The following is a 21,673-nucleotide window of genomic DNA, read 5'->3' as shown; positions in this document are numbered from 1 at the left end:
AGACATCTGGTCATGTTTCCTTTCATTTTACACTATATATTTTTCCACAGGTAAAATGATGCACCCTCTTGGTTCCTAAGTCACTGTTTTATGCTTTCTTCAAATGTGCAAAACTTTTAATAGTTAAAGTTTATTAGTAGCAACAGGGTGATATAGTTATCATAATCAGTGGGTCAACTGACTATGAACATGAAATGGGGTCAAATGCTTTCATAACAATTTGAAAGTGGAAGAAACATCTCCTATGGGATGGAATAATTAATATATACCTTTTAAAGTTAATTTCCTTAATAAAATTATTTTAATACATGTAATACGATGCTACAACATTTATTGTTAATGCACTTGTACACATGGATAAAAGATATTCAAACAAAGTGCAATATAACCTAAACCAGTGTCTGAGATAATTGGCAGATAGGCATTTCTGAAGGGAATGCTACTTACCTGCCTCAGCTTCTTTTGTCATTCTTAGAATTAATATCATACTTCTCCTTGATTTCCTTAACAATGTGGCTACATTTCCAAACAGCTGCATAATAAAGTTGGTAACTAAAACTGTGGTGACCGATTGAGTTCACAGAATGGTAGACTGGGCAAAATTTTACATTGAGTAAATGATATTACTACACAGCTAAGATGTCTTTGACTATAAGCCTAATTCCTAATTTGATATCTCTGAAATGTTGCGTTAGGACAGGCTCCAGATTTTAATGGCCATACTTTCCTATTAGTTCATGAGTTGACTAGAGCTTATATGCCCAGGATTTGGTTTTGATGTATTTCAACCACAGTTAATTTAGAATTTTTGCAGCTTTAGACCACTCAAGCACACATGGAAAATAAACTATTTTTAAGTTTTACTGCTAAAGGATGCTATCTAGACTGAATAACATTTTGTTAATTTGGTCAGATAAGTAACATTCCTCAGTCCCAAGCCTGGGATAGCACTTCAGGTGTTCAGGACAATGGATTTACCAAATTAATCACAGTCAAAGCAGGTTAACCTTTGAGGTCACTTTTGGTGTCTCTTCTGTAGGAAATCTTATTTTAATTAAATGTTCTAATTTTAAATTGATTTGCATCATATCAAGTTGGTGTCAACACCAATACAGCCATGGAGTGTTACACATTCATTTTCTACATCAGCCTGGCAGTTACATCAGACTGTGCGGGCTCAGTCTCCAGCACCCTCATGGCACCCCTTGTTGTATACTTCATCCTGCGACATCTGATGGTCATAGCCTTCATGATAGGGGCCATTGGCACCAAGGAAAGTTCCCACAGCGCGTCCCTGCCGAGCATGCCCAACAGCATCACTGAAGACCTTGTTAATTTGTTCTTCTGATGGCATCCACCAATCTGGGTTGGAAGTGCAATGCATCCGAATGAATTCTGCAAGCAACATACAGCAGGTGAAGAAACTGAAATAAGGTACAGATTTCCTGAATTAGTGCAAACGTCAAGAATTAGTGAGTTGCAGGTTATAGCTTTTGTATATTAACCATCAGGATTAATAAACCACTCCACCTACCCTCTTCACCCACTTATCAACAACTCTGCAGTTAGCACCATTTCAATATTAAGGTCCCTGAGCATTATTATTTCACAGGACTTCATGTGGGAGAACCATATTTCCTTCATTAACAAAAAGGCTCAGAAGAGGATGTTCGGTACTTCTTGTGGCAATTGCCATCTGCCACAGAACATAATGGTGCAATTCTAAACGAACATCATGGCGAGCTCTCCATGATGTTAGTTTAGAATTTAATCATTATATGGTAGGAGGATGCCAAACAGTCTGGTCTGGCACAGCATCCTCCCACCATATAAAAAAACTACAGTGAACTGTCAGGTCAGCTGAAACATTCACTGGCTGCCGTCTACCACCGCTGCAGGATTTGTACGTGTCCAGCACAAAGAAGCAATACTACCCACCCAGCAAACTACCTTTTCCAAAACCTTCCTTCTGGAAACAATATAGGACTATTAAAACAAAAACATAATGCCATTTTAAAAGTTTCTTACACCAGACTGTTAACCTGATCCACTATTCTCCTTGGCTACACCCCCTTTTATCTATTACCTTAGTCTCTGTACTGCACTGTAAATAATTTAAACCACTTTTTTATATAAAGCTGTTTACATTGTAAATACATGATGGTATTTATGTATTTATGCATGTTTATTCTAAATCCATACTTTACCCTCTAAGTTTTTTTTATATAATTCTTTATTCTTATAATTGTGGAATGTTGTTCTTTTGTTGCATGTTGCACCAACACACCACAGCAAATTCCCTAAACATTTCAATATATCTGGTGAATAAAGTTTGTCCTTGAGGGCAGTCATTCCCAACTCTAAAATGAGGACACTTCATGGGTGCCCTATCAGCAAAGCAGCAGGGACATGGCAACGCAACTATGAATGGGTTCCTCTTCAACTCATACAACTTCCTGGCTTGCAAATATATTGCTGCTCCTTTGTACACTCAGTGGCCACTTTATTAGGTACCTCTTCTACCCAATGAATATGCCTTTGTCGTCTTTTGCTGCTGTAGCATAGCCATCTCATGCTTTCATGCATTGTATTGCTGCCACATGATTGACTGATTAGATATTTTCATTAGTGTACAGGTGTACCCAATAAAGTGGCCACTGATTGTGTATGCAGGGTTTAAATTATTGAATTCTTATGAGTAACAAGACCACAATGCATCATGAACGTGACAGGAAATAAAAGCTACTTTGCCAGCAAAACCCTATCTTATATAAAAATTAATGCTGAGAACACAAGCAGGTTGGGCAGCATCTGTGGAAGGAGAAAGAGAGTTAACATTCCACGTCAAAGACACTTTGAGAACATCCATGAATTTTTGGTCTGTCCTGAAAATTTTATTGTAAGGAGAGCCTACAGGATAGTGAAATATGGATTCAGTTGGAAGGCAAGTGGTTCGGAGAGTGAGGGTACTGAAACGATCAAAATGGGTGGGCATGTTGAGAAGGTCCTAGCTCTGGTAGGAGTCATATCTGGAGTTTCAAGAGAGAAAATGATGTTGCTGCATCCTGGTGTTATAGCGACTTGCATCCAATCCAGTTCTGTGATCTCTGAGCTGGCTGACAATGTCTATATATTGCCAGATTCTGCCGCAGAAGGGCCAAATGTCTCAAATGACAGGTGGTCTGTGTAATTTGTGAGGTCAAAGTTGAGCTTAGTCGAAGTCAACAACATTGTTGTTGGCTGAATCAAAAGCGGTGACTAATCAGCATACACCACCATAGGAATCATCCTATCCACATCCACTCTATGAAGGCCTTTCACTATTCAATAGGATTCAATTAGGTCACCCCTCATTCTTCTGAATTCTAGTGAATACAGGCCCAGAGCCATCAAACACTCTTCATATGACAAGCCGTTCAATCCTGAAATCATTTTCGTGAACCTCCTTTGACCCTCTCCAGCGTCAGCACATCCTATCTAAGATAAGGTGCTCAAAACTGCTCACAATACTCCAAGTCAGGCCTCACCAGTGCTTTATAAAGCATCAACATTACATCCTTGCTTTTATATTCTAGTCCTCTTAAAATGAATGCTAACATCACATTTGCCTCCCTCAGCACCGACTCAACCTGCAAATTAACCTTTAGGAAATCCTGCACAAGGACTCTCATGTCTCTTTGCACCTCAGAATTTTGAAGTTTCTTGTAATTTAGAAAATAGTCTACCCTTTTATTTCTTCTACCAACGTGCAAGACCATACACTTCCTGACACCATGTTTCAACTGCCACTTCTTTGCCCATTCCCCTAATCTGTTGAACTCCTTCTGCATCCTCTCTATTTCCTCAAAACAACCTGCCTCTTCACCTTCCTTCCTATTTTCTGAAAACTTCACCACAGAACCATCCATTCCATAATCCAAGTTATTAACATGTAATGTAAAAAGAAGCAGTCCCAACACAGACTCCTTTCGAACACCACTAGTCATCGGCAGTCAACCAGAAAAGGCTCCCATTATTCCCACTCTTAGCCTCCTGCCAATCAGTTACTGCTTTATCCATGCTAGTATCTTTCCTGTAATACCATAGTTTCTTAACTTGTCAAGTAGCGTCATGTGTGGCATCTTGTCAAAGGCCATCTGAAAATCCAAGTACGCAACATCAACTGATTCTCCTTTTCTATCCTGCTTGTTATTTAAAAAAACATAGAACATAAAAACATAGAAAAACTACAGCACAATACAGCCCTTTTGGCCCACAATGCTGTGCCAAACATGTACTTACCTTAAAAATTACCTCGGATTACCCATAGCCCTCTATTTTTCTAAGCTCCATGCATTTAACCAGGAGACTCTTAGAAGACCCTATCGTGTCTGCCTCCATCACCTTTGCCGGCAGCCCATTCCACACACTCACCACCTTCTGCATAAAAAACTTACCCCTGACATCTCCTCTGTACCTACTTCCAAGCACCTCAAAACTGGGTCCTCTTGTGAAAAAGTCTCTGACTATCTACATGATCAATGCCTCTCATCTTCTTATACACCTCTCATCTTCTGTTGCTCCAAGGGGAAAAGGCCAAGTTCACGCAACCTATTCTCGTAAGGCATACTTGACAATCCAGGAAACATCCTTGTAAATCTCCTCTGCACCCTTTCTATAGTTTCCACATCCTTCCTGTAGTGAGGTGACCAGAACTGAGCACAGTACTCCAAGTGGGGTCTAACCAGGGTCCTATATAGCTGTAACATTACCACTCAGCTCTTAGACTCAATCCTATGGCTGATGAAGGCCAATGCACCATATGCCTTCTTCAGAGTCAGCCTGCGCAGCAGCTTTGAGTGTCCTATGGACTCGGACCCCAAGACCCCTCTGATCCTCCACACTGCCAAGAGTCTTACTATTAATACTACATTCTGCCATCATATTTGACCTACCAAAATGAACCACCTCACACTTATCTGGGTTGAACTCCATCTGAAACTTCTCAGCCCAGTTTTGCATCCTATCAATGGCCCGCTGTAACCTCTGACAGCCCTCCACACTATCCACAACACCCCCAGCCTTTGTGTCATCAGCAAATTTACTAACCCATCCCTCCACTTCCTCATCCAAGTCATTTATAAAAATCACGAAGAGAAGGGATCCCAGAACAGAATGCTGAGGCACTCCACTAATCACCGACCTCCATGCAGAATATGACCCGTCTACAACCACTCTTTGCCTTCTGTGGGCAAGCCAATTGCAGATCCACGAAGCAAGGTCCCTTTGGATCCCATGCCTCCTTACTTTCTCAATAAGCCTTGCATGGGGTACTTTATCAAATTCCTTGCTAAAAACCATATACATTACATCTACTGCTTTATTTTCATCAACGTGCTTAGTCACATCCTCAAAAAATTCAATCAGGCTCCTGAGGCACGAACTGCCATGCTGGCTATTCCTAATCATATTATGCCTCTCCAGATGTTCATAAATCCTGCCTCTCAGGATCTTTTCCATCAACTTACCAAACACTGAAGTAAGACTCACTGGTCTATAATTTCCTCGGCTATCTTTACTCCCTTTCTTGAATAAGGGAACAACACCCGCAACCCTCCAATCCTCCAGAACCTCTCCTGTCCCCACTGATGATACAAAGATCATTGCCAGAGGCTCAGCAATCTCCTCCCTTGCCTCCCACAGTAGCCTGGGGTACATCCGTCTGGTTCTGGAGACTTATCCAACTTGATGCTTTCCAAAGACTCCAGCACATCCTCTGTCTTAATATCTACATGGTCAAGCTTTACAGTCTGCTATAAGTCATCCTTACAATCGCCAGCATCCTTTTCCGTAGTGAATACTGAAGCAAAATATTCATTAAGTACCTCTGCTACCTCCTCCGGTTCCATACACACTTTTCAATTGTCACACTTGATTGGTCATATTCTCTCACATCTTATCCTCTTGCTCTTCACATACTTGTGGAATGCTTTAGTGTTTTCCTTAATCCTGCTTGCCAAGGCCTTCTCATGGCCCCTTCTGGCTCTCCTAATTTCATTCTTAAGCTCCTTCCTGCTAGCTTTATAATCTTCTAGATCTCTGTCATTACCTAGTTTTTTGAACCTTTCGTAAGCTTTTCTTTTCTTCTTGACTAGATTTTCAACAGCCTTTGTACACCATGGATCCTGTATCCTACCATCCTTTCCCTGTCTCATTGGAATGTACCCATGCAGAACGCCACACAAATATCCACTGAACATTTGCCACATTTCTGCCGTACATTTCCCTGAGAACATCTGTTTCCAATTTATCCTTCCAAGTTCCTGCCTGATAGCTTCATATTTCCCCTTAACTCCAATTAAATGCTTTCCTAACTTGTCTGTTCCTATCCCTCTCCAATGCTATGGTAAAGGAGATAGAATTATGATCACTATCTCCAAAATGCAAATGCTCTCCCACTGAGAGACCTGACACCTGACCAGGTTCATTTCCCAATACCAGATCAAGTACAGTCTGTCCTCTTGTAGGCTTATCTACATATTATGTCAGAAAACCTTCCTGAGCACATCTAACAAACTCCACCCCATCTAAACCCCTTGCTTTAGAGAGATGCCAATCAATGTTTGGAAAATTAAAACCTCCATGACAATCTTGTTATTATTAAACCTTTCCAGAATCTGTCTCTCTACCTGCTCCTTCGTGTCCCTGTTACTATTGGGTGGTCTATAAAAAAACACCCAGTAGAGTTATTGACTCCTTCCTGTTTCTAATTTCCACCCACAGAGACTCAGTAAACAATTCCTCCATGACTTCCTCCTTTTCTGCAGCCGTGACACTAACTTTGATCAACACTGCTATGCCCCCACCTCTTTTGTCTCCCTCCCTGTCCTTTCTGAAACATCTAAAGCCTGGCACTTGAAGTAGCCATTCCTGTCCCTGAGCCATCCAAGTCTCTGTAATGGCCACAACATCATAGCTCCAAGTACTGATCCACATTCAACTGCTTTGTTCATGATGTTTCTTGCATTAAAATAGACACGTCTCAAACCACAGGTCTGAGCACGTTCCTTCTCTATCACCTGCCTATCTTCCCTCTCACATTGTCTCCAAGCTTTCTCTATTCGTGAGCCAACTGCCCCTTCCTCCGTCTCTTCAGTTCAGTTCCCAACCCCCAGCAATTCTAGTTTAAACTCTCCCCAATAGCCTGAGCAAACCTCCCTAGCAGGATATTGGTCCCACTCGAATTCAAGTGCAACCCATCCTTTTTGTACAGGTCACACCTGCCCCAAAGATCCAGAAATCTGAATCCCTGCCCCCTGCTCCAATCCCTCAGTCACGCATTTATTCTCCACCTTGTTCTATTCCTATACTCACTGTCACGTGACACAGGCAGTAATCCCAAGATTACTACCTTAGGGGTCCTGCTTCTCAACTTCCATGTAGTCTGTTTTCAGGACCTACGTATGTCATTGGTACCAATATGTACCACGACCTCTGGCTGTTCACCTTCCCACTTCAGGATATCGTGGACGCGATCAGAAACATCCCGGACCCTGGCACCCAGGGGGCAAACTACCATCCGCGTTTCTTTCCTGCATTCACAGAATCACCTGTCTGACCCCCTAACTATAGAGTCCCCTATTACTGCTGCCTTCACCCTTTCCCTACTCTTCAGAGCCACAGAGCCAGTCTCTGTGCCAGAGGGCTGGCCATTGTTGTTTCCCCCGGGTAGGGTGTTCCCCCAAACAGTACTCAAACAGGAGTATTTATTGTTAAGGGGACAGCCACAGGGGCACTCTCTAGTATCTGACTCCTGCCCTTCTCTCTCCTGACTGTTACCCACTTATCTGTCTCCAAAGAATTTCTTCAAAGAATTCCAGCAGATTGGTCAAGCAAGATTTTCCCTTGAGAAAACCATGCTGACTATGGTCTATTTTATCATGTGCCTCTAAGCACCCTGGAATCACATCAGCAACAATTGACTCCAACAACTTCCCAACCACTGAGGTCAGACTAACTAGCCAATCATTTTCTTTTTTCTGCTTCTCCTCTCTCTTCTTGAAGAGTGGAGTGACATTTGCAATTTTGTAGTCTCCCGGAACCATTCCAGAATCTAGTGATTTTTGAAAGATCATTACTAATACCTCCACGATCTCTTCAGCCACCTCTTTCATGGGAAGAAACAGTGCAGCAGAAAAGAAATCACAAGCTAATTTTCTTTCTTTCACTCAATAAAGTTTATTTAAATTCACTTAATTGCTTACTGATATTTTAAAGTGTCCAAGTTTTTAAGGGATTTTAATTTTTTTCTTGGACTTTTAATGCTCCTGAATATTTGTGAATGCCTCAAGGTATTGGCTAATATTTAATCCCCAACAGATTATACATCTGGGGATATAGAGCAACTGGTTTGCAAAACAATTCTGGAGGCATAGCCTGTCTGATTTGATTAAAAAGGCTCTTTGCTGAGCAAGGCTCCCTTAGCAGCTAGTGAAGGTTACCTTTTCAAAGTTTGTACCTGACAGCCCATTCTTGAAATGCTTGGGCTTCAATGGCGAATTAGTATGTGTCAAGTTATAGATGCCTTGGCATCTCCTGCAATCAAAGAGTTTTGCTCTTTAAACTCACACAAAACAGACCCCGTTTCACTCCTCCACTATTTGCCCACTACCTAAAAACTCCTCCTACTGGTTCTTGTCTCCAACTACTCCCCCCTGTCCTCAGCAATACCATCGCTCCCTTGATTCCATGCTCCATCTTCCTCTCCTATCAGGTCTCCATCATTTTCAGCCCTTTGTCATTTCTACCTATTACATCCCAGCTTCTCACACTATTCCCACTCTGCCCTTCTCTCAGTTCTTACTCTATCCCTTCCCTTCACATTTTTAGACTGGCCATCTCCCTTCTATCTTCCAACCAGATGAAAGGTCTTGATCCAAAATGTTGACTATCCATTCCGCCCCCCTTGATTCCGCCTGACCCACTGAGTTCCCCTCATGTGTTGTGTTTTGTGTCAGGTTCCATCTTGTATCTCTACAAAACAGATGCACCGGGTTGGGGCCCTGGCGAGCAGCTGGTACCACTGAAGCAGTCTTCCAGCATGAATATGGGGTGGATTGTACGTGATCACTTCTAAGAAAAGTCAGACCCAGTAGAAAACTGAGCCAGGCACAGGCCAGTTGTACACTGAATGATGCCATAAGGCATATGGCATATTCACTCCTTACTGACACAAAATGGAGCTAATGTATGCTCTTTACGGATCATTGACATCATTCAGGAATCAATGATGTGATGGCAATCGAAGTGTGAGGAGACAATGAGATGGCATTTCTGTACAAAGTTTGCTATCCATTCAGTGACTTAATATGAGACCATTTCTTCAGGCAGGAGTTCATCATGTGAGCAATAGTTTAAGGTGGGTAGCCACTGTCACAATTTGGGCTGTTCCTGAAGTCTCACTTGCAGAGCAGGAGGCCACATTTCCTCTGGCTTGTCTTCAAGTGGTTGTCCTTGCTCTGTGGAAGGTTATTGTCATCTGCAAGGTGAACAGGAAGCTGTCAGCTGGTGACCGTGGATTACAACCTTGCGGGGTTTCAGAGTCTGCCTGTGTGCTGCACTTTGTTATAAGCTGTCATGGAAACTAGGGGTTAGTGACAGGGCCAACTCAGGCAGATATGCCCTGTGAGAAACAGCTGTCTTCTGAGGACCATCACTACTAGTGTATGGCTATCTATTTCACAGAGGACAGTATACCTTCTGAGAAGCGAAGTTTCAGTGTATAAAAATGCAGAATAATATTTAATTTAATGTGTGTGGTGATGCATATCAAACACGCTCCTTCCTGATGAATTTTCTTTCAAGTCCTAATCTAATATAAACTGAATTTTAGCGTACAAAATGTAATGCCTAGAAATCAATATTAATTCTACACTGCACCTAATTACAGATCATTGGTTTATAATTAGCTAATTCTATCAGAGAGCCTTGCTTACACTTTTTACTAACCAGATTTTGCAAGCAATTCTATTATTTGTTCACATCTAATGTGTCCTTCAGCTTGTCACTGACTTATACAGCATGAAAGCAGGCTCCGAATCTCAGTTTATCCAACTGACCAAGTTGTCTACATGAGCTAGTCCCATTTGCCCACATTTGGCCCAAATCCTTTTGAATCTTTCCTATTCATGTTCCTGTCTAAATGTATTTTAACATTAGATTTACACCACCCTCCACCACTTCCACTGGCAGCTTGTTCTGTATACCTGCCACCCTCTATGTGAAAAAGTTACCCCTTTTAAATCACAAACAATATAAAATCTGCAGATGCTGGAAATCCAAACAACACACACAAAATGCTGGAAGAACTCAGCAGGCCAGGCAGCATCTATGGAAAAGAGTACCAACGATGTTTCAGGCCGAAACCCTTCGGCAGGACTGGTTAAAGAAAGATGAGGAATTAGAGTTAGAAGTGGGGGTGGGTGATGTGATAGGTGAAACAGGAAATGGGAGGAGGGGTGAAGTAAAGTGCTGGGAAGTTGATTAGTGAGAGAGATATACGGCTGGAGAAGGGGCAATCTAATAGGACAGGACAGAAGGCCATGGAGGGATTAAAAAGGGAGATGAGCACCAGAGGCAGGTATTGGGCAGGTAAGGATAGAAGGTGAGAGAGGGAAGTGGGAATAGGGAATGGTAAAGAAAGGTGGGGGGGGGGGGTTCGGCATTACCAGAAGTTCGAGAAATCGGTGTTTATGCCATCAACTTGGAGGCTACCCAGATGGAATACAAGCTGTTTCTCCTCCAACCTGAATGTGGCCTCATTGCGACAGGACTGACATGTCGGAATGGGAATGGGAAGTGGAATTAAAAATGAGTGGCCACTAGGAGATCCCGCTTTTTCTGGAGTACAGGATTAGATTCACCGAGCACCTACACTCCGTCTGCCAGAAAAAACAGGATCTCTTAGTGGTCACTGTTTCAATTCCACTTCCCATTTCCATTCCAACATGTCAGTCCATGGCCTCCCCTACTGTTGCGATGAGGCCACGCTCAGGTTGGAGAAGCAACACCATATGGCATGAACATCAATTTCTTGAACTTCCGGTAATGCCTTCCCCCAGCTCCTTCACCATTCCCCCTTCCTATTTCCCTCTCTCACCTTATCTCCTTGCCTGCCCATTGCCTCCTTCTGGTGCTCCTCCCCTTTTTTTTTCCTCCATGGACTTCTGTCCTCTCCTATTAGATTCCCCCTTCTCCAGCCTTATACTGTTCTCACCAATCAACTCCCCTTCACCCACATTCTAACTCTGACTCTTCATCTTTTTTTTTCCCATTCCTGATGAAGGGTCTGGGCCTGAAATGTCGACTGTACTCTTTTCCATAGATGCTGCCTGGCCTGCTGAGTTCCTCCAGCATTTTGTACGTGTTACCCCTTTTAAATCATTCTTCTCTTAAACCTATGCCCTTTAGTTTAGTCCAATCTTCTTGCTTCTGTTCATTTCTTAGAACATAGAACATAGAACAGTAAAGCATAGTACAGGCCTTTCAGCCCACAATGTTGTGTCAACCCTTAAACCCTGCCTCTCATTTAACCCCTCATCTTAAATTCCTCCATATACCTGTCTAGTAGTCTCTTAATTTTCATTAGTGTATCTGCCTCCACCACTGACTCAGGTAGTGCATTCCACGCACCAACCACTCTCTGAGTAAAAAACCTTCCTCTAATATCTCTCCTGAACTTTCAACCCCTTACCTTAAAGCCATGTCCTCCAGTATTGAGCAGTGGTGCCCTGGGAAAGAGGCGCTAGCTGTCCACTCTATCTATTCCTCTTAATATCTTGTATACCTCTATGATGTCTCCTCTCATCCTCATTTTCTCCAAAGAGTAAAGCCCTAGCTCCCTTAATCTCTCATCATAATGCATACTCTCTAAACCAGACAGTATCCTGGTAAATCTCCTCTGTACCCTTTCCAATGCTTCCACATCCTTCCTATAGTGAGGTGACCAGAACTGGGCACAGTACTCCAAGTGTGGCCTAATCAGAGTTTATAGAGCTGCATCATTACCCCGCGACTCTTAAACTCTATCCCTTGACTTATGAAAGCTAACACTCCATAAGCTTTCTTAACTACCCTATCTACCTGTGAGGCAACTTTCAGGGATCTGTAGACATGTACCCCCAGATCCACACTTCCAAGTATCCTGCCATTTACTTTGTACTCTGCCTTGGAGTTTGTCCTTCAAAAGTGTACCACCGAACACTTCTCCGGGTCGTTAATAAAAATCACGAAAAGTAGAGGTCCCAGAACCGATCCTTGTGGGACACCACAAGTCACAACCCTCCAATTCAAATGTACTCACTCCACTACGACCCTCTGCCTTCTGAATCCACCTGGCCAAACTTCCCTGGATCCCATGCCTTCTGACTTTCTGAATAAGCCTACTGTGTGGAACCTTGTCAAAAGCCTTACTAAAATCCATGTAGATCACATCCACTGAACTACCCTCATCTGTATGCCTGGTCACCTCCTCAAAGAACTCTATCAGGCTTGTTAGACACGATCTGCCCTTCACAAAGCCATGCTGACTGTCCCTGATCAGACCATGATTCTCTAAATGCCCATAGATCCTATCTCTAAGAATCTTTTCTAACAGCTTTCCCATCATAGACATAAGGCTCACTGGTCTATAATTACCCAGACTATCCCTACTACCTTTTTTGAACAAGGGGACAATATTCACCTCCCTCCAATCCTCCGGTACCATTCCCGTGGACAACGAGGACATGAAGATCCTAGCCAGAGGCTCAGCAATCTCTTCCCTTGCCTGGTGCAGCAGCCTGGGGAATATTTCGTCAGGCCCCGGGAACTTATCCGTCCTAAAGTATTTTAACAACTCCAACACCTCCTCTCCCTTAATATCAACATGCTCCAGAACATCAGCCTCACTCATATTGTCCTCACCATCATCAAGTTCCCTCTCATTGGTGAATACTAAAGAAAAGTATTCATTGAGGACCTCACTCACTTCCACAGCCTCCAGGCACATTTTCCCACCTTTATCTCTAATTTGTCCTACCTTCACTCCTGTCATCCTTTTGTTCTTCACATAATTGAAGAATGCCTTGGGGTTTTCCTTTACCCTACTTTCCAAGGCCTTCTCATGCCCTCTTCTTGCTTTCCTCAGCCCCTTCTTAAGCTCCTTTCTTACTACCCTATATTCCTCAATAGACCCATCTGATCCTTGCTTCCTAAACCTTATGTATGCTTTCAAAAGCTGCAACCTACTTCTCACAAAGGGCCCACACAAGAAGCATAAACTTTCATATTTGTTTCACAGCTACCTCTTAGCACTTCACGCTGTGGTTTAAATTGCCCAAGTAGCTACATGAATTGGTCTAGACTGATCAGAAAACAACTAAGGCTTCATTAAAACACAAAACATACATTAAATATCACTCAACACACATCAAAGTTGCTGGTGAATGCAGCAGGTCAGGCAGCATCTATAGGAAGAGGTACAGTCGATGTTTCGGGCTGAGACCCTTCGTCAGGACTAACTGAAAGAAGAGGTAGTAAGAGATTTGAAAGTGGGAGGGGGAGGTGGAGATCCAAAATGATAGGAGAAGACAGGAGGGGGAGGGATGGAGCCAAGAGCTGGACAGTTGATTGGCAAAAGGGATATGAGAGGATCATGGGACAGGAGGCCCAGGGAGAAAGAAAAGGGGGAGGGCGGAAAACCCAGAGGATGTATACCCCCAAGGGGTATATTGAGAGGGACAGAGGGAGAAAAAGGAGAGAGAGAGAAAGAATATGTGTACATAAATAAATAACGGATGGGATACGAGGGGGAGGTGGGGCATTAGCGGAAGTTTGAGAAGTCAATGTTCATGCCATCAAGTTGGAGGCTACCCAGACGGAATATAAGGTGTTGTTCCTCCAACCTGAGTGTGGCTTTATCTTTACAGTAGAGGAGGCTGTGGATAGACATATCAGAATGGGAATGGGATGTGGAATTAAAATGTGTGGCCACTGGGAGGTCCTGCTTTCTCTGGCGGACAGAGCATAGGTGTTCAGCGAAATGATCTCCCAGTCTGCGTCGGGTCTCGCCAATATATAGAAGGCCACATCGGGAGCACTGGATTAAATATCACTAGTGATCCCCAAACAGTTGAAAACTTAAAGATTTTATTGTGGCCACTTTTTTAGGTACCTCTTATACCTAATAAGCTGGACACTGAGTGTATGTTCATGGTCTTTTGCTGCTGTAGGCAATCCACTTCAACATTTGACATGTTGTCTATTCAGAGATGCTCTTCAGCACACCACTGTTGTAACATGTGGTTACTTGAGTTCCTGTTGCCATCCTGTCAGCTTGAACCAGTCTGGCCAGTTTCCTCTGACCTCTCTCATTAACAAGGCATTTTTGCCCACAGAACTGCCCCTCACTGGAAGTTTTTTGTGTCTTGCTCCATCGTCTGTCAACTCTAGAGATTATTATTGTGCGTGAAAATCCCAGGAGATCAGCAATTTCTGAGATACTCAAACTATCCCATCTGGCAGATTAGATACTTGCACTATCGGGCGGTGTACAGGTGTACCTAATATAGTGGCCACTCAGTTTATGTATTTTTCAAAAGAGAACAGCAGAGTGAAATTGAATTAGATGAGAGAGCACACAGTGTGATGTAACAATTAAAAACAATTGCACATGTTCATACTTCACAGAAATACCTTTTGGTCATTTTTCTTCTGAACCACTAGATTAGAGCTCATGAACTTGTAGCTCTTTGTTTTAGTAGAAAGTAAAACATTTTCTGATAATAGAAAAATGACACCTCCTCAAAAGAGACACTTGACTTTTCACAAACAAGAGAAAATCTGCAGATGCTGGAAATCCGAGCAACACACCCAAAATGCTGGAGGAACTCAGCAGGCCAGGCAGCATCAGTGGGAAAAAGTACAGTCGACGTTTCAGGCTGAAACCCTTTGACAGAACTGCTGAAGTCCTTTTTTCCATAGGTGCTGCCTGGCCTGCTGAGTTCCTCCAGCATTGCGTGTGTGTTACTTGTGACTTTTAACTTGTCTGTCTCACTTTGGTCTAGAAGAGCCTTTTATCTGATCCTATTCCATAGTTTTCCATGAGATCAGCATTACGAATGAACAACGTTTGCCAAAGGGAAGATGTGCTGTGATTTTCAGTCCACTTTGCAGATGTTCAAGTATTCATCTGACAATGGGAGACAGGTTAAGATGTCCCTTTATGATGGGGAGAAACCCACCACACATTCTGGTCGTTAGGGTAGCCATTGTGTCAATGATGGATGGATCACAAGTGAGCCATTGTCACCCTGAATGAGTAGAGCTGTATTGGCTTCATATCTGCACTTTATGGGGCAAGTAGATGGCCTCAGTACCTGTGAACAGAACTGTTCTCTAGAGTGAACAGCCAACTTCGTTCTGTGGTTTCAATTGCAATCATTGTGACAGCCGACTTCTGTCCTTGTGGTTGAGGCCATACTTGCAGACATAAGCACAGACCTTTAGTCCTTCTGATAGGATTGTAGTCAAGGCTGCAGAAATATAGGTAGGTATCAGTGCACTTGGAGTTTCACAGTTCTTCCCCTAGATTGCAGCTTTCCTCTCTTTGATTTAAAAGCATAGAGATAATATAATTTCAAGGGAGAGTTTCCAAATGAGTGCTGGGTGGGGATTAATGATGTGCAGTCCATATAATTCATGCATTAATTGCATATAAATGTTAATGTTTCAGAAACAGCCGTGAGAATCCTAGAGAAAAATCGTATGGGATGTTAATAGCAGATACTTTTTAATTCTGAAAATATATTAGAAATATAAATATTATTTAGACTAAATATAAAACTAAAGATAAAGCACACGGTATTGGGGGTAAGGTATTGGTGTGGGTGGAGAGTTGGTTAGCAGACAGGAAGCAAAGAGTGGGAATAAACGGGACCTTTTCAGAATGGCAGGCGGTGACTAGTGGGGTACCGCAAGGCTCAGTGCTGGGACCCCAGTTGTTTACAATATATATTAATGACCTGGATGAGGGAATTAAATGCAGCATCTCCAAGTTTGCGGATGACACGAAGCTGGGTGGCAGTGTTGGCTGTGAGGAGGATGCTAAGAGGATGCAGGGTGACTTGGATAGGTTGGGTGAGTGGGCAAATTCATGGCAGATGCAATTTAATGTGGATAAATGTGAAGTTATCCACTTTGGTGGCAAAAATAGGAAAACAGATTATTATCTGAATGGTGGCCGATTAGGAAAAGGGGAGGTGCAACGTGACCTGGGTGTCATTATACACCAGTCATTGAAAGTGGACATGCAGGTACAGCAGGCGGTGAAAAAGGCGATTTATAGCGAGAGGATTTGAGTACAGGAGCAGGGAGGTACTACTGCAGTTGTACAAGGCCTTGGTGAGACCGCACCTGGAGTATTGTGTGCAGTTTTGGTCCCCTAATCTGAGGAAAGACATCCTTGCCATAGAGGGAGTACAGAGAAGGTTCACCAGATTGATTCCTGGGATGGCAGGACTTTCATATGAAGAAAGAATGGATGAACTGGGCTTGTACTCGTTGGAATTTAGAAGATTGAGGGGGGATCTGATTGAAACATATAAGATCCTAAAGGGATTGGACAGGCTAGATGCAGGAAGATTGTTCCCGATGTTGGGGAAGTCCAGAACGAGGGGTCACAGTTTGAGGATAGAGGGGAAGCCTTTTAGGACCGAGATTAGGAAAAACTTCTTCACACAGAGAGTGGTGAATCTGTGGAATTCTCTGCCACAGGAAACAGTTGAGGCCAGTTCATTGGCTATATTTAAGAGGGAGTTAGATATGGCCCTTGTGGCTACGGGGGTCAGGGGGTATGGAGGGAAGGCTGGGGCAGTATTCTGAGTTGGATGATCAGCCATGATCATAATAAATGGCGGTGCAGGCTCGAAGGGCCGAATGGCCTACTCCTGCACCTATTTTCTATGTTTCTATGTTTCTAAAACTAAACATCTATTTTTTCTTATAGGCAAATAATATTGCAGAATTAAGAATTATAACTTGACACCATCAAATTTCCAATGACATTGTAACAGGATTGTGAAGAGCTTCGTGGTTTTCCCAGCTTTGACAGGGCGAGGGCAGGGTGGAAAAACTGACCAGCAGAACCAAATGTTGTGCAGTATAAGTGAAAGAAAATACAAATTCTAAGATGAAACCTACCAAGTATTGCAGGGGTACTGAAGTGGCCAGACAGAGTGGACAAGGAGAGAATGTTTTCAAAAGTGGGAGAGTCTGGGACTAGAGGACACAGCCTCAGAATAGAAGGATGTTCCTTCAGGAGATTCAGGAGTGTTTAATGTCATTTGCAATACAGAAGTGTAAAGGAGAACAAAATAATTGTTACTCCAGATCTGATGCAACACAAAATAAACACGATAAGATAAAGAACAATAATAAAGAATGCAATATAACTACATAATAATCATATAACACAAAATATGAATGCAGAGAAGAATAACCTTTCTTACTTGTGTAGGATGTGTTCTGGAGCAATGAGAGGTTGTACGAGATGTGCACTTTCAGGAGTTTGAAACTGCTCGCAGTTTCCACTGCTGTACCAACAAAGTAAAGAGGTGTGTGAGCGGGTGCAAGTTCTCCCAAAGTTGGTAACCATCTCCATTGACTTGTTGATATTGGCAAAAAGGTTTTTGTCTGGTACCAGGCCTCAAATTCTTCCACCTCTTCTCTGTAGGCCATCTCATCATTGCTGTCACTGGTGAAATTGACCATGTGATTACTGGGGTGTTTGGCTGTTCAGTTGTGTGTGAGCAGAGTGTACAGCAATGGGCTCAGCACACAGCAGTTGTGCATCTTGACTATCTGAGTTCTATTGGTTAGGAAGTCCAACACCCAATTGCACAGAGGTATATTTAGACCAAGGAGTCGGAGTTTGTTCAATAAGAACAGAGATGAAGAGCAACTTCTTTAGCCAGAGGGGGGAGAATCTGTAGACTTCATCGCCACAGACGGCTCTGGAAGTCAGTGCATTGGCTATATTTACAGCAGAGGTTGATAAGTTCTCGATTAGCAAGGGTGGTGAAGGTTAAAGACAGAAGGCCAGAGAATGGGGTTGAGAGGGAATATGAAGCAGCCATGATCGAATGGCAAAACACACTCGATGGGCTGAACGGCCTAATTCTGCTTCTATGTCTTATGGTCTTATAGTGCTTAATACACACAGAAATGCCTGAGCACAATTATTTGCCATTTGTGAGTGATTTAATGTTACAAAGTAATAAAAAAACACTCATTATTTGATTGAATATCCATCCATTGGTTTTGATTGTGCAGTGACTTCCCTGCTCCAGCATTTTGCCAGTGACACATCTTCACATTAGCTTAGGCTATTTCCTCATGCATGGCATCAAGGAGATGAACCTGAGCTTGGCCTGATCTCTTGCATCTGCCCTCTCAAGCAGTAGTATCAGCAGTGGGCATTTGCTGTTTTTATCTTTGCTCAGTACCCAGCACCTGCATAATAGGCTCCGGCTTTAACTGAATCAGCTACTGCATCACCGATCAGGTACTGAGCTTTTTCGTCCACAGGATTCATTCAGTGTCAAATCAAAACACACTGTCAGTTTAAATGAAAGGTATTAGCTGACAGATAAATATAGGATCTTGTTCATTGAAAGGAAGTGTTTCAGTCTATACATCCTCTTGCTGCTGGTCTTCTTCAGCCCCCAACATCCTATCCCAGTCTAAGTGTGATCTCATCCCTTCCCAGCAGCCAATCATGACACCCTCTCAACCCCCTCCCAATCACTCACTATCAGGAGATTCCAATCCTCCTCACTCATTGCACCTCTCTTGCCATCCCAGATCATCCTGTCCCCCAACCTGCAGCCTGCCTGACTTTGTTCACTTGCTCTGAAGCTGTGGATCAGCATGAGAGAACTTTGCGCCCACTATGCGCAATCAGAGCACGAAGCAGGAAGCATATGGGCAAAGCATGCAATGCTATTCAACAATTCTTTCTCAGTTTTTTTGCGTGTCTGTATCTACATCCCTTCTAGAAAGTGGGCACGGTAACTTTATTTCATACCTCGGAGGCAGGTCACTTTGACTGGGTCGAGGGGACGTCTCTCAGGCCCTGGCTCCCGAAGTGGCATTGATCTTTTCCTTTTCCCCAGGCCACACGAATACTTCAGCTCATCTGTTGTGAACACATATCTAATGAGGTAACGGAGTAGTCGACGGCCATCTTTCTTAGATGAATTGACAGCCTCGTCCCATTGTTTACTGGTGATATAGACTGGATAGTTGGTCAACAACTGTTTGTTCCCCTGAAAATTGAAAATGAGAAACATTTGAAAACAAGTCCATAATAACTGCATTTAACATGGGAACTCAACACTACATTCAAAACTGCTTCTTCTATTCAGTATCATCAGGCAACAAAATCCTTTCAGAGCTTAATGAAATTATAAAGATTACTAAAAGAAGTATATAGACACTCACTCAAATTGTAATGCGTTAGTAAATCAATTTTGTACTGCTTTCAGCTCAAGGAATTCCCTATATTCTTAGTGGAGGAAGATGGGATCGTGGCTATCACACATACAAAGTTGCTTCAATGGAATTGGTTTATTATTATCAAGTATACCAAATACAGTGAAAAACTTTACTTGTATACTGTTTATACAGATCAGATCAATACACAGTCCATTCAGGTAGAGCAAGGTAAAACAATAATGCAGAATAAAGAATGCTACAGAGAAAGTGCAGTGCAGGTAAACAATAAGGTGCAAGTTCATTACAAGGTATATTGTGAATTCAAAAATCCAACTTATAATACCAGAGAACTACTTAATAGTGTTATAACACCACGTAGAAGCCGTCCTTGAGCCTGGTAGTATGTGCTTTCAAGCTTTTGTATCTTCTGCCCAGTGGAAGGGGGGAGAAGAGGGAATGTCAATTCAGAACAAAACGGTGGACATCACTGTGACTCTGTACAGATTGTCGCTCAGCCCATGTCTAAAGCACAATGCTTAGTTCTGTCCCTCCAACATGACAGGCGATAAAGTGGTTATGAAATAAGGTTCACAGAACAGAAACAAGAATAATGCCTAGCTTTGAGTATCTAAAGATATTCAAAGGTTCTTACACCTTTTGCTGGGCTTAGTTGCAACATTGTATAACGCAAAACAAATAAAGTGAAAGTACATAACTGAGCTTTTAGTCTAACCCAAAAATCATCAGAAATACAAACTGTTACTGTCAAATCCTACAGTCATTAGTCATGAAGGTCATATTTGGGAATTACCATATCCTTTAACCATAATTTAAATTACAAACAATATTTAGAAATCCTGGATGTACTATTTGCTAACGCACCGAAAACTGACACAGAATTAACCAGTGTTAAGATAGAACATTACAGTACAGAATAGGCCTTTTGGCCCATGATGTTGTATCCACATTTTAACCTTCTCTAAGATCAATCTAACTCTTCCCTCCTACATAACCCTCCATTTTCTACCATCCATGTGCCTATCTAAGAGTTTCTTCAATGCCTCTGATGTATCAGCTTCTACCACTCCCCTGGCACAGCATTCCATTCCCTATACCCACAGCTCATGGGTAAAGAACTTATTAAGAAAGAAAAAATTAAAATGAAAATAAAGAAAACACTGCTCATGCAATCACAGTGTTACAGAACATTGTCAAAGAAGACTGCTGAGAAGCAGGACCACAAGGGTAGTAATCACGGGATTACTGCCTGTGCCACGCAATAGTGAGTATAGAAGTAGAGTGAGGTGGAGGATAAATGCGTTGCTGAGGGATTGGAGCAGGGAGCAGGGATTCAGATTTCTGGAGCATAAACACAAAATACTCTGCAGATGCTGGGGTCAAAGCAACACTCACAACACCCTGGAGGAACTCAGCAGGTCAGGCAGCATCCGTGGAGATGATCGGTCAATGCTTCAGGCCGGAACCCTTCGTCAGGACAGATGAAGGTCATCCTGACGAAGGATTCCGGCCCGAAACGTTGACTGATCATTTCCACGGATGCTGCCCGACCTGCTGAGGTCCTCCAGCGTGTTGTGAATGTTGCTCCAGATTTCTGGGTCACTGGGACCTCTTTTGGGGCAGGTGTGACCTGTACAATAAAGATGGGTTGCACTTGAATCCGAGGAGGACCAATATCCTGGCAGGGAGGTTTGCTAAGGCTAGTAGGGAGAGTTTAAACTAGAATTACTGGGGTGGTGGTGGTGGGAACTGAACTGAAGAGATGGAAGAAGGGGCGGTTGGCTCACAAATAGAGAATGTTTGTAGGCAGTGTGAGAGGGAGGATAGGGAGGTGATAGAGAAGGGATGTGCTCAGGCTGATGGGTTGAGATGTGTCTATTTTAATGCAAGGATTATCATGAAAAAGGGGGATGAGATTAGAGCATGGATCAGTACTTGGAGCTGTGATGTTGTGGCCATTACAGAGACTTGGATGGCTCAGGAACAGGAATGGCTTTAGATGTTTCAGAAAGGACAGGGAGGGGAGGCAAATGAGGTGGGGGCATGGCACTGCTGATCAGAGATAGCGTCACGGCTGCAGAAAAGGAGGAAGTCATGGAAAGATTGTCTACTGAGTCTCTGTGGTTGGAAGTTAGAAACAGGA

The 21,673-nt window shown here is 42.9% G+C and overlaps 1 protein-coding gene across 1 annotated transcript in view; it reads right to left on the bottom strand.

Annotated features, from left to right (window-relative positions):
- Positions 1-254: 254 nt before the first annotated feature.
- Positions 255-21,673, bottom strand: part of LOC140194614 (BEN domain-containing protein 4) — a 71,224-nt gene continuing 49,805 nt past the window's right edge. Inside the window, exons 4-5 of the mRNA XM_072251854.1 lie at positions 19,103-19,343; positions 255-1,395 (exon numbers count right to left, since the gene is read on the bottom strand). Coding sequence (XP_072107955.1) covers positions 1,178-1,395; positions 19,103-19,343 — 459 coding nt within the window. The 3' untranslated portion in view covers positions 255-1,177. The remainder of the gene's footprint in view (positions 1,396-19,102; positions 19,344-21,673) is intronic.

This window comes from Mobula birostris, chromosome 3 (genome assembly GCF_030028105.1).
Source record: "Mobula birostris isolate sMobBir1 chromosome 3, sMobBir1.hap1, whole genome shotgun sequence".
Lineage (NCBI taxonomy): Eukaryota > Metazoa > Chordata > Chondrichthyes > Myliobatiformes > Myliobatidae > Mobula > Mobula birostris.
The sequence above is the reverse complement of the archived record's forward strand: the minus strand, read 5'-3'. Positions and strand labels throughout refer to the sequence as shown.